At 45.5% G+C, this 14200-nt stretch overlaps 1 protein-coding gene across 1 annotated transcript in view; it reads left to right on the top strand.

Moving 5' to 3' along the window:
* The first annotated feature begins 421 nt into the window (after window positions 1–421).
* LOC138349859 (uncharacterized) overlaps window positions 422–14200 on the top strand; it is a 46954-nt gene continuing 33175 nt past the window's right edge. The window contains exon 1 of the mRNA XM_069330786.1: window positions 422–999. Within this exon, the coding sequence (XP_069186887.1) occupies window positions 934–999 (66 nt within the window). The 5' untranslated portion in view covers window positions 422–933. The remainder of the gene's footprint in view (window positions 1000–14200) is intronic.

The raw sequence follows: 14200 nt of genomic DNA, 5'->3' as shown, positions 1-14200 counted from the left end.
TGTGACAGGTGAGGGAGACGGGGTCCTCTTGACAGTATCACGTGTGACGGGTGAGGGAGACGGGGTCCTCTTGACAGTATCACGTGTGGGCGTTGTAGCCTCTCCGGTCTGAGATAAAACAATAACAAAGGCAGATAAAACGTCGCGTCCGAATCCCTCGAGCGCTGCTGACTTCCACAAACTTAAAACCTTTAATTGCCATTATTTTGACTTCATTCTAAGCTACTGACAGAATTTGAGAGTTTAATTAGAGATAATCACTGTTAATTATTGACTGGTGTGAGTAAGTTGTCCAGCGGTAACTCTCTTGCGGCGACTCAAGTGAAGGTTCGACGTGCGGGCGGCGGAACGCACCCTGGCTAATAAGGAAATAGACTATGGGGGCGTTCAACCAGTTTCACGTCAGGCTTAACCCATCTGGGTGTTGTCATTGTCCAGTCATCTGTAGCGCTGACAGTACACCTTCCCTGTGTAGTACTCTCTCTCCAGTACACCTTCCCTGTGTAGTACTCTCCCTCCAGTACACCTTCCCTGTGTAGTACTCTCCCTCCAGTACACCTTCCCTGTGTAGTACTCTCCCTCCAGTACACCTTCCCTGTGTAGTACTCTCCCTCCAGTACACCTTCCCTGTGTAGTACTCGCCCTCCAGTACACCTTCCCTGTGTAGTACTCTCCCTCCAGTACACCTTCCCTGTGTAGTACTCTCCCTCCAGTACACCTGACAGTACACCTTCCCTGTGTAGTACTCGCCCTCCAGTACACCTTCCCTGTGTAGTACTCGCCCTCCAGTACACCTTCCCTGTGAAGTACTCTCCCTCCAGTACACCTGACAGTACACCTTCCCTGTGTAGTACTCTCCCTCCTGGACACTGAGAGAGAGAGCACTGAGTTAGCTCGCATATTAAGTGCAAATTAGTCACAAGAGATCGCAAGATGGCGCTTGAGCTCCACACAGACATCATCAGGACTCCTTCGGGATTTTTAAAGATCTTCGAGACGGTAATTTGTCCGTTATCCTGGTGGGGAATGTCCAGTTAGTGTCCGCTATCCTGGTGGGGAATGTCCAGTTAGTGTCCGTTATCCTGGTGGGGAATGTCCAGTTAGTGTCCGCTATCCTGGTGGGGAATGTCCAGTTAGTGTCCGCTATCCTGGTGGGGAATGTCCAGTTAGTGTCCGCTATCCTGGTGGGGAATGTCCAGTTAGTGTCCGCTATCCTGGTGGGGAATGTCCAGTTAGTGTCCGCTATCCTGGTGGGGAATGTCCAGTTAGTGTCCGCTATCCTGGTGGGGAATGTCCAGTTAGTGTCCGTTATCCTGGTGGGGAATGTCCAGTTAGTGTCCGCTATCCTGGTGGGGAATGTCCAGTTAGTGTCCGCTATCCTGGTGGGGAATGTCCAGTTAGTGTCCGCTATCCTGGTGGGGAATGTCCAGTTAGTGTCCGCTATCCTGGTGGGGAATGTCCAGTTAGTGTCCGCTATCCTGGTGGGGAATGTCCAGTTAGTGTCCGTTATCCTGGTGGGGAATGTCCAGTTAGTGTCCGCTATCCTGGTGGGGAATGTCCAGTTAGTGTCCGCTATCCTGGTGGGGAATGTCCAGTTAGTGTCCGCTATCCTGGTGGGGAATGTCCAGTTAGTGTCCGCTATCCTGGTGGGGAATGTCCAGTTAGTGTCCGCTATCCTGGTGGGGAATGTCCAGTTAGTGTCCGCTATCCTGGTGGGGAATGTCCAGTTAGTGTCCGCTATCCTGGTGGGGAATGTCCAGTTAGTGTCCGCTATCCTGGTGGGGAATGTCCAGTTAGTGTCCGCTATCCTGGTGGGGAATGTCCAGTTAGTGTCCGCTATCCTGGTGGGGAATGTCCAGTTAGTGTCAGCTATCCTGGTGGGGAATGTCCAGTTAGTGTCAGCTATCCTGGTGGGGAATGTCCAGTTAGTGTCCGCTATCCTGGTGGGGAATGTCCAGTTAGTGTCAGCTATCCTGGTGGGGAATGTCCAGTTAGTGTCAGCTATCCTGGTGGGGAATGTCCAGTTAGTGTCCGCTATCCTGGTGGGGAATGTCCAGTTAGTGTCAGCTATCCTGGTGGGGAATGTCCAGTTAGTGTCAGCTATCCTGGTGGGGAATGTCCAGTTAGTGTCAGCTATCCTGGTGGGGAATGTCCAGTTAGTGTCAGCTATCCTGGTGGGGAATGTCCAGTTAGTGTCAGCTATCCTGGTGGGGAATGTCCAGTTAGTGTCAGCTATCCTGGTGGGGAATGTCCAGTTAGTGTCCGCTATCCTGGTGGGGAATGTCCAGTTAGTGTCCGCTGTCCTGGTGGGGAATGTCCAGTTAGTGTCAGCTGTCCTGGTGGGGAATGTCCAGTTAGTGTCAGCTGTCCTGGTGGGGAATGTCCAGTTAGTGTCAGCTGTCCTGGTGGGGAATGTCCAGTTAGTGTCAGCTATCCTGGTGGGGAATGTCCAGTTAGTGTCAGCTATCCTGGTGGGGAATGTCCAGTTAGTGTCCGCTATCCTGGTGGGGAATGTCCAGTTAGTGTCCGCTATCCTGGTGGGGAATGTCCAGTTAGTGTCCGCTATCCTGGTGGGGAATGTCCAGTTAGTGTCCGTTATCGTGGTGGAGAATGTCCAGTTAGTGTCCGTTATCCTGGTGGGGAATGTCCAGTTAGTGTCCGCTATCCTGGTGGGGAATGTCCAGTTAGTGTCCGTTATCCTGGTGGGGAATGTCCAGTTAGTGTCCGCTATCCTGGTGGGGAATGTCCAGTTAGTGTCCGCTATCCTGGTGGGGAATGTCCAGTTAGTGTCCGTTATCCTGGTGGGGAATGTCCAGTTAGTGTCCGCTATCCTGGTGGGGAATGTCCAGTTAGTGTCCGTTATCGTGGTGGAGAATGTCCAGTTAGTGTCCGTTATCCTGGTGGGGAATGTCCAGTTAGTGTCCGCTATCCTGGTGGGGAATGTCCAGTTAGTGTCCGTTATCCTGGTGGGGAATGTCCAGTTAGTGTCCGCTATCCTGGTGGGGAATGTCCAGTTAGTGTCCGCTATCCTGGTGTAGAATGTCCAGTTAGTGTCCGTTATCGTGGTGGAGAATGTCCAGTTAGTGTCCGTTATCCTGGTGGGGAATGTCCAGTTAGTGTCCGCTATCCTGGTGGGGAATGTCCAGTTAGTGTCCGTTATCCTGGTGGGGAATGTCCAGTTAGTGTCAGCTGTCCTGGTGGGGAATGTCCAGTTAGTGTCAGCTGTCCTGGTGGGGAATGTCCAGTTAGTGTCAGCTGTCCTGGTGGGGAATGTCCAGTTAGTGTCAGCTATCCTGGTGGGGAATGTCCAGTTAGTGTCAGCTATCCTGGTGGGGAATGTCCAGTTAGTGTCCGCTATCCTGGTGGGGAATGTCCAGTTAGTGTCCGCTATCCTGGTGGGGAATGTCCAGTTAGTGTCCGCTATCCTGGTGGGGAATGTCCAGTTAGTGTCCGTTATCGTGGTGGAGAATGTCCAGTTAGTGTCCGTTATCCTGGTGGGGAATGTCCAGTTAGTGTCCGCTATCCTGGTGGGGAATGTCCAGTTAGTGTCCGTTATCCTGGTGGGGAATGTCCAGTTAGTGTCCGCTATCCTGGTGGGGAATGTCCAGTTAGTGTCCGCTATCCTGGTGGGGAATGTCCAGTTAGTGTCCGTTATCCTGGTGGGGAATGTCCAGTTAGTGTCCGCTATCCTGGTGGGGAATGTCCAGTTAGTGTCCGTTATCGTGGTGGAGAATGTCCAGTTAGTGTCCGTTATCCTGGTGGGGAATGTCCAGTTAGTGTCCGCTATCCTGGTGGGGAATGTCCAGTTAGTGTCCGTTATCCTGGTGGGGAATGTCCAGTTAGTGTCCGCTATCCTGGTGGGGAATGTCCAGTTAGTGTCCGCTATCCTGGTGTAGAATGTCCAGTTAGTGTCCGTTATCGTGGTGGAGAATGTCCAGTTAGTGTCCGTTATCCTGGTGGGGAATGTCCAGTTAGTGTCCGCTATCCTGGTGGGGAATGTCCAGTTAGTGTCCGTTATCCTGGTGGGGAATGTCCAGTTAGTGTCAGCTGTCCTGGTGGGGAATGTCCAGTTAGTGTCCGCTATCCTGGTGGGGAATGTCCAGTTAGTGTCCGTTATCCTGGTGGGGAATGTCCAGTTAGTGTCAGCTGTCCTGGTGGGGAATGTCCAGTTAGTGTCCGCTATCCTGGTGTAGAATGTCCAGTTAGTGTCCGCTATCCTGGTGTAGAATGTCCAGTTAGTGTCCGCTATCCTGGTGTAGAATGTCCAGTTAGTGTCAGCTATCCTGGTGGGGAATGTCCAGTTAGTGTCAGCTATCCTGGTGGGGAATGTCCAGTTAGTGTCCGCTATCCTGGTGGGGAATGTCCAGTTAGTGTTAACATTTCCTCTCAACCCTACACTAATTATTGTACATTTGTTAATGGGTTATTCATCACTTGTTGATTGTTTACCTTTTGTTCGTGTCGTTGTGAATAATACACAAAATAATTGTTAATACACTCTTGTATATTTTAGAATTAACAACGTAATAATTAATATGATTTTATTCTTATTACTTGTGCATTATTATAATTGTATTTTATATACACAGATAAATGACAGTATTTAACGTGATATATCTATAATAACATCCACAGGAGCCATCATGAGGATTCTAAGCTTTGTGCAGAATTCCCAGAACCAATGTCTGGGAATACCCAGAGCATAGTAGTTCGAATCCTCATGATGGCTTCGGTGGAATTTCTGTGTTTTATATATTAGGAGACGGGCACCCGGCGGTGCCCGGGCCTGTTTGTCCCTCTCTCCAACCCTCCCCCCTCTGCAGGCGATGAGTGACGATAACGTGACTGAAGGCATGATGACCACACCACAAGATGGAGAACATGTTTGGGTCCATCCTGGGCCATTATTAAGTCGTCGTTTTTACATGTTCTGATGTGTGGTTTGGTCCTCTTCCCTCTCTTTCTCGCCCCTTCCACCCTCTCCCCCTTCGCCATCACCGCTTCCCCCTTTCCACTTCCCCGTCAGCCCTTTTCTCCTCCTCCCCTTCCACCTGTTATATCGTCCCAAGCAAGGCTCGTGGAGTAGAACTCTCCCCCATAAGTCAGTGAACCTCCTGGCCTCAAATATGTAAGTTCACAATGTCTATGGTAGAGTGAAAGTCTAAGTAAACTCCACCAGTTTACTGGGGCGAACTTAGCTACATGACACAGCTTAGTTACAATAGGTATGCATACCCACAACCAAGTAACAATCAAGCAAGTTAACACAAGGCACAGCAGGTAGATGTCACTAAGCAAAGATCACCTAATAACATAGGTACACTAGACAGCAGGGGACAGGCTGGCCAGTCATGGAGATGGTGGGTGGTGACTATACATAACCAGTGAGGGGGGGGGGGTCATGTCTCAACATGAACATCTATATAGACAAGTCAGTAAACTATCTGACTGACAGTCAGTAAACTATCTGACTGACAGTCAGTAAACTATCTGACTGACAGTCAGTAAACTATCTGACTGACAGTCAGTAAACTGTTAGTTAGGAGCAAGGGACGACTCCCGATCATAATGTGGCATTCTTCCAAGAAAGGGGACTTGGAAACGAATGGTTGTCGAGGGTGTGGTGTTGTGAGTTACTGAGGGTTACTTGGTTGTAGGGTTGATATAAAGCCATTGCTTGGTTACTGACTTTAATACTTATAATGATACATCACTAGCAGCGTCCAAGCGTGGCGGGCGTCCTGCACGCTCTCAGTTTACACACTATCTGCTGGCGTATGAAACGCAGCCATACAAACGGATGGTGCCGTTTTCTATGAACATGACATCCTTCCTTTTCTTTCAAAAGAATGAATACAGGATGTCTACCATGCTTCTAGCACAAAGCAAAGTTATTGACACAAAGTAAGTTATTAACATATCAAGAAATATTTCATAGATTTTACATTAATTAAGCACACAAAGAATTTAAACAACTTAATCTTTACCACAGAGGATATCAGTGTTAAATATACATATGCAATGTTAAACAAAAAAATGAAAGAAACTGTACTATAAAGTTACAAAATATTGAATGAGAGATCTGCATTATTCAAACAATATTAAATTTAATTTGGCATAATTAGTAAATACTTTGCATGACATTGGAACACAATCTTCAAATCATGTAGGTCGTTTACAATGACGTCTCGAACGAGAGTCCTTAAACACAAGAATATCACTTAATGAATTGTTTGTTAAGTTATAACTCATTGTTTCTTTATCTTGAACGACTTTGCACTTCATCATTTTCTACACTAGTTGGAATCACTTTGAAATAAGCCATATTACGTGTTATACTATGATCTCTATTACTCGCTGTTACCATAGTTCCTTTTACACTAATCACTTTATATGGTTTTGTATCATACGGCATATCTAACTTTCCCTCATTTTTCTTTTTAACGAGAACAGCCTTTATGACTTGTTCCTTTGCACGTTGATCATGAGCAATTTTCATTTTGCCCTTGGCTAGTGCATCCTTCTGAGCGAGACGTTTATCCGTTACCTCGGCTGGCATGACAGGTAATGCGATTCTCATAGGACGTCCAAATAAAAGTTCACCAGGTGACTTGCCCAGTGTTCCATGCGGTGTTGCACGGTAGTTCCTGAGAAAAGCATACATAGCTTGTTTCCTGGATCGTCCTTCGGCATGAGCACAGCGTACCGCTTTCATGAGAGGTTGCATGAATCTCTCAACTTCTCCATTTGCTTGAGGATGTAGTGGCATCACACGGCGGTGTTTGAATCCAATATGCTCAGCAAAGTTGACGAAGTCTTGTCCATTGAATGGCGGTCCATTGTCCGTCTTGACAACTTCAGGAATGCCAAAGTTTGAAAAGATCTTGTCGAGTTTCGGGATGACAGCCTTTGCAGATATGGAAGTGATGATTTCTACTTCTAGATAACGTGAGTGATCATCAATGACTACCATCAAGTACTCTCCAGTTGGTAGTGGTCCACAGAAGTCCATCGATACTTCCGTCCATGGTGCAGCAGGTAGTGGTGAAGGTTGTAGAGGTGTTGGTCTTGAAGTATCCACTGCAGCTTGGCAAGGGACACAGGCATCATGCATATCCTTTGCTTGACGATCAATGCCAGGAAACCATACCTTTTCTCGTAGCAGCTGTTTGGTCCTAACAAGACCTTGGTGTCCTTGATGTGCAAGCTTCAGAGCACGCTGCTGTAGAACAGCTGGAATGACGATACATGTACCTCGCAGCACGGTGTCGCGTTGTTGCGCAACACCTAATTCTGTCCGGATAAGTTCAAGTGTTTTAATGCATTGCGAGAGTATGGTATCTCAAGCTATCTCCCACAGCTGACGAATGGTTCATTTCAGTGCACAGTGCACCGATCTCGTGAACAAAGTCCTATCTCTTTAAACCCTGGACGGAAACTGTCATATTGGGTGTCCCCAGGATGGCCACATAACCAGGAATACTTTAATCAAACGGAGGCTGCCGTGTGTCCAGGCAGGAATTAGATAAAGAGGAATTAAGCATTTATGCCATAGAGTGAGGAAGTACACAGCTTGAGGTGCAAGTGGTGGTATAGAGGAGACGCCAGCAAGGCGACAGATAAGATCTGACCTCTGGGGTCAGCCTCAACCAGCACGATGTAGAATAACAACAGTGACGTAGTCGTAACGTGTTCATGACGTCACCTCTGCTACCGATCATGTAATGATCAATATCATTGGTTCTGGCACCTTTGCTGCAACGCCATTGGTCACTTGTAGACCTGATGTTTGTGCGCCACGAGGAGCCCTGCAATCCCTTGCAAGGGTATTCTTGTGAGGAAGTCTGTACATAGTTGACGTGTCTTTCTGTTTATCGGCCAATAGACAGAACACCGTCCATTCCTCACCGTCAAGTTAAACTCAGCATCTTCTCGATATACCAACGCTCACCGGCTCCGCATGGGAGCCGGTTGGCCGAGCGGACAGCACACTGGACTTGTGATCCTGTGGTTCTGGGTTCGATCCCAGACGCCGGTGAGAAATAATCGGCAGAGTTTCTTTCACCCTATGCCCCTGTTACCTAGCAGTAAAATAGGTACCTGGGTGTTAGTCAGCTGTCACGGGCTGCTTCCTGGGGGTGGAGGCCTGGTCGAGGACCGGGCCGCAGGGACACTAAAGCCCCGTAATCATCTCAAGATACACAAGATAACCCGGAATCGCGATCGTGACTATATTGTACAAAAATCTTCTAGAGTGAAAAGTCTGTGAATTGCCTGAGCGAAACAGACTGATATCAGGTCACTCCTGGTGACAAATTGAGATGGTCTGTGAGTGACCTAGAGTGGACTAAGGAAGTGCCGCTGCCTAAGTACTGTGTGTGTGACTTTACCACAGTGTACCTGCATGGTTTACCACAGTGTACCTGCATGGTTTACCACAGTGTACCTGCATGGTTTACCACAGTGTACCTGCATGGTTTACCACAGTGTACCTGCATGGTTTACCACAGTGTACCTGCATGGTTTACCACAGTGTACCTGCATGGTTTACCACAGTGTACCTGCATGGTACCATATAACCAGCCGCCGCCAAGCCGCTACTCAGCCCAGAACGTGTAGCCGCCTCAAACCGCCACCCTCCCTGTCTCACTGTACTACGTGACGTCACCACACGTCACCACCTTACTCACCGCCAGTGCCATCAAGGGTGTGTGTGTGTGTCTGTTAGACATACAGCGCGCCCTCATGCGAGTACCTCCGTGTCTAGTACGGTGTGTTGGGAAAGCCTGTCGTCAGTGTCTCATGTCGTAACGAGCGAAACCAGCTGTCAGGCCACCAACGAGTTCTTGCATAAATGTGCACGAGTGAGTGAGTGAATGGGAGAGGTAGCCTACCTGTAAGTACAAGATTTTGTGTTTTATTATTGTGTCTGTCTGTGTGTTGATCTGAGGGATCAACCACCGTTCTCACCTACTCACACCTGACACAGGTATAGGTGAGGACACCCGACGGTGTATGTGTGTTTATCTGTGTGGTACCACGACATTACACTCGTCTGTGAATGTGAGCTTCACATACACCACACATTTAGTTATTGTGGGACATTATTATTGTGCATGTTATTGCCTGTCCCATTGACAGTACCATTGTGATTTATTGCACATAACTTTACCCGAGTATCCGGTTGGAGCTCCTGTGACCCTTTGCTCACCGGCAGTTAGGTTTGCCGTGTTAATGATTGGCTGTCAACTGTGTTAAGTTAGGTGATTCTCCACGATCAAAATCGATTAGCCAGACGTCAAGAGTCTCGCTAATGCAACCATAGCCTTTCTGACGCCAATCTAAAGTAAATCAAGCACCCTTTGTATTAGTGGTTAAGTTAGTAAATAAACTACTGTTAAGCTTTATGCGGTGTGTCCGTTGAACCACTTCTGAATACTGCCAACTATTTACTTAAGCCTTCAGCTCCAGGTGTCTTCAACACCAAGTTGCCTATTATTCACAAATTTATGAGGACCCTAAGAGGCCCTTAAAGTGTTAAATCATTGAGGAGATTCCAACGATCAACGTGGACCAGGACCAGGTGAGGCTAGTCTGAGAAGAGACCCTCAAGGACTCTAACTCGACCTTGCTCCCAGGCCCTGTACGGTTGCTCTCGTATTTTCTCTGCTGATTCCGACAGCTTCATGAAGTATCTGCTACATGTACATTGGTAACGTATGCATTGCAGTCGGGAAAGCAGAGTAGAAAACCCCACATGCATCATGGTCAACTCCTGAGGGTGGGATGCATGGAAACTTTTTCTTGGTCAACGCATCCACTGTTGCTTGCTGAGTTGGGTCCTCTAGGGTTGCAGTACGGATTTCATCAAGAGTGAGAGCCTTAGGGACTGCATCACAGGTTACAGAGTGTACATATTCCTCGGCGACTTGAATTACATCTGGGTTGATGTGCAGATGAACTATGCTATTAATAATAACAACCTATGGATTTAAATCGATCAGAGAATTCAGCAACAATACCATCAACATTGTTTGCAGCTTCCACTGCTACAGCATTAGAAAGCTGAAGTAGCCCCAATTTGGTTGAAGTCTTGTAACTGAGTAAAGACTCCTTTGCATTCCTAACAACATGGAATGTAGTAGTGAGCATTGCATTCTTTGACTTAATCTCTGCAGTGAAAGTTCCAATCACTGGCAAGGCTACCTTTGAAGCATAGGCAGTGGCTTTGCCATTGTAGTTCTCAAGCTTTGGGAACTGTTTTTTAAATTTCTCATAGTGGCACTCAGCAATGGTGTCAATGTTTGATCCAGTGTCAATGAGAACTTTGAGACAAATACCAGCAATGTATACTATAGTCTCTGGGTTGTTTGGAAGATCATTCCATTCTGTGATTGATTGTACTCCATAAGTGTAATCACATTCACTGTCATCTGAGACTGGTTGTAATGACATGTTGTCTTGTACATTATTAACATTCTGGATATGAGGTGCAATATTGTGTTTACCACCTCGACCCCTATGACCTGATCCTCGTACAGTACTCTTGTTCACTGACTGTGGTTTCTTTAGTGCGGAACGACACATAGCACCAAAATGACCTAGTTTTCCACACTCATAGCACTTCTTACCTTGAGGAGGACAAACATTACCTTGGTGTGGGTAGTCTCCTCCACAATTGTAACTTTTTTTTGTTGACACCCTCTGATAACAAAATTATTCGCACACCCTCCGTCACTATGTGATGGAGTGCGAAAAGATACGTGAATTCAGAGACAATTCTATAACCAATGTACCGAAGATGTGTCAATATTTCATTCAAAATGATCTGCTACCAGGAATTTTAGCCAAATATCCCCAGTTTGCTAACTGTAGGTAGTAACTAAGTGATTGTAACCTATCCACCGCTGCCCACTGGATGGGGGGCGGTGTGCAGGACAAACATATCAACTGTGACACTAACTCTCTACATATGTCAGTTGCTTAATTTAGAAACTGTACTTGTGGTCGGTCTCGCACACATTGAGGTTGTGACGACATTGATGATATTGAATTTTGTAACTAGCTCATCAGGATTGTGACTTGCTTAGCTAAATGAATTGTGGGGTTCAGTCCCTGAGCCCATTATGTGCCTCTGTAACCCTTTCCACTACCGCCCACAAGATGGGTATGGGGTGCATAATAAATGAACTAAACTAACTAACCTCTGAAGAGGGTCGTTGTGTCTGCTTGAGTCTTGTTCCTTGACTCCAGTTGTGACGTGGTTCTCGGCTCTAATTGCTGTTAGGTTTGCCATGATATCTTCTATGATCACGGTGTCCTCCCTGAACCTTACGTACCTCATCACTGTTAGTAACAGTGGCAGAACTGTTGTTGGCACTGCACTCCATGACACGAGCATCACGTGCAGCATCTTCCATTCGACGAGCAATATCCAGTATCTTGGTAAGAGAACTTTCATCATCAACAAGTTCTAGAGCTCTTCGACGGAGACGTGTAGATGTGCATGTTTCAATTATTGCTGTTTGATTTCTGTGTCAACATCAGCAAACTCACAATGGGCTGCTAAACCCTGCAGACGTGTGTCGTAATGATTTACAGTTTTATTAGAAAGTTGTCTGGCTCTCCTGAAATGCATAATTTCCTTAGTAGTGTTTTGTCTTGGTTAGAAATGTTCAGTTAATTTGGCTTTGGCAGTGTCATAATCTTTGGCACCACCAGTGTCTTTCAGTGTGTCAAAGATGTCACAAACTCGATCACCTGCATAATGAAGTAGAAAGGCACGCTTTCTTTCAGCACTTTTGATGTCTGAAACTATTAACAAATTTTCAAACATTTTTTGCCATTTGATCTACCTCTGTGACAGGTTTGTCTGGTCATAGTCAGGATCAAATGCAGGAAACTGAGGTATATTTGCCATTTTTACTGTATAAATGTAAACCTATCACTACAATGTTCCTCAGAATACTAAACACTTACTGCACTGTATATGTTAGTCAAGAAATCACTGTAACTACTTTAATTTTGCAAAGCACACAAGCATTTTAATGCAAAAGTTCCCAACAGTGCACAATATAGCAGCAACTGACCTCTTACCTAGCCCTTGTGTACATGTGTTGTTGTTTCTACTCACAGCAGCACAGCAGTTGGCACAGCAGTTGTTTGATGAGTTTTCAGCACTGTCAACACAGCAGACGTTTACAGCTTGAAGAATTGTGTAGCACAAAGCGTCGTTTTATACACAAAACATCGGTTTTTACAAAGCTTCGGTAGATATCACACAGCTTCCCCAGCACACAGCTTGTCAGTACTAAGCTTCAGTCAGCACACAGCTTCAGTTAGCACATAGCATTAGTAGAACATAGCATTGATATGGTGCTCACAGACAGCACGGTTTCTCCTCCTCCCGGGTGAGACAGCATGCTTTTTCCATGTGTTTTTGAGCTGGACCGTATCTGCGTTCACTGTTCATCCTCGTCACTAGTGTGGTGTTGTGTGTTGCTGGGGAAGTTTTGGTTGTAGGGTTGATTAAAGCCATTGCTTGGTTACTGACTTTAATACTTATAATGATACATGACTAGCAGCGTCCAAGCGTGGCGGGCGTCCTGCACGCTCTCTGTTGTTTACATACCATCTGATGGCATATGAAACGCAGCGCATGCAAACGGATGGTGCCGTTTGCTATGAACATGACAGAGAGCACTTGGTGTCAATTGCCGACTAGACAAATATTGCAAATCAAATGCAATATCATTCATACATAATAGGGAACACTTCCATGGAAGAAATGACATATATGCTCGAGATGGGGTGCATCTTTCTAGGGCTGGGGTTGTTGCTGTTGCGAACTCGTTGGAACCTGTGGTTGGAGGGGTTTGTTTGGGTTTAAACTGTTAGTAGATAATGGTATGGGAATTGATATGGAGAAAGGAGGTAATAAAAGTCTGTGTTTGTGGGGGAAACGAATTGGCAACATGATCAGGGGAAAAAGAAGGGCTTCAAAATAACGATACACTTAGGGTATATTACACGAACAATAGAAGTCTAAGAAACAAAATAAACGCTTTAAATGCTCTTGTCTGCACAGAAAAAAAATAGATATTATTGCACTTACCGAAACGTGGATGAATGTAGAAAATAGAGAACTATTAGCTGAATATCAAATAAATGGATTAAACTATATCACACAGATAGATATATTAGACGAGGAGGTGGAGTAGTCATATATGTTGCGGACAATTTAAAATGTAGTCTCAAAGAGGGAATCAAAACTGAGCCGCACACACAGAAACTATTTGGCTAGAATTAAACGAAAAACAAATAATGTAACAATAGGAGTTATATACAGGTCACCAAACTTAGACAGAATGGATGCAAAGCATCTATGGGATGAAATATTTAAGGCATCAAGGTCTAGCAGTATTTGTGTCATGGGTGACTTTAATTTTAGTGGAATAAACTGGTTCAACTGAACAGGGAATAATGAAGCAGAAGATTTTCTAGAAATAATTGACGATTGCTTTCTTACGCAACACATTAAGGAACCAACACGGGAAAATGTTATTTTAGATCTAGTGTTAACTAGCAGGGAAACACAAATTAATGACATCGAAATAGGGAGTGAGCTAGAGAATAGTAGTCACAAAGAAATTTGATTTACTATAGAATGGAATAGATTTCTAGGGGGAATATTCTGTTAAAGTGCCAGATTTTCGAAAAGCTGATTTTAATAGCCTAAGAAATTTTTGGGGTGAAATAGTTTGGAAAGTCTTGGGCATGGAGGATGGGCCCAAGACTTTGGAAAGAATTAGGCCCACAAAGTCTTGCGTGTTGGAGTGAGACGGGAACTCAGCGATGGGGGATATAAAAAGGGATTTCGATGTGGATTCAAAATATAACTTATTTAAGAATATTCTAAGCAAAGCACAGGAACGTAGTATACCATACAAATTGAATAGATCGAATACTAATGAACCAAAGTGGATAACAAAGGATTTGAAGAACCTTATAGATTCGTACAACTGGTTAGAAATTTTCAAAATGAGATAAGGAGGGCAAAAAGAAACTATGAAGTTCGCATATTAGGGCAAGCTAAGACAAATCCTAAAGGGTTTTTTCAGTTATATCGAACAAAGATAAGAGGAAAGATAGGTCCATTAAAAACTGAGACAGGTCAGATAACGGATAATGACGAAGAGAT

Source organism: Procambarus clarkii, chromosome 24 (assembly GCF_040958095.1).
Source record: "Procambarus clarkii isolate CNS0578487 chromosome 24, FALCON_Pclarkii_2.0, whole genome shotgun sequence".
Taxonomy (NCBI): domain Eukaryota; kingdom Metazoa; phylum Arthropoda; class Malacostraca; order Decapoda; family Cambaridae; genus Procambarus; species Procambarus clarkii.
This window is presented reverse-complemented; position numbering and strand designations above follow the sequence as displayed.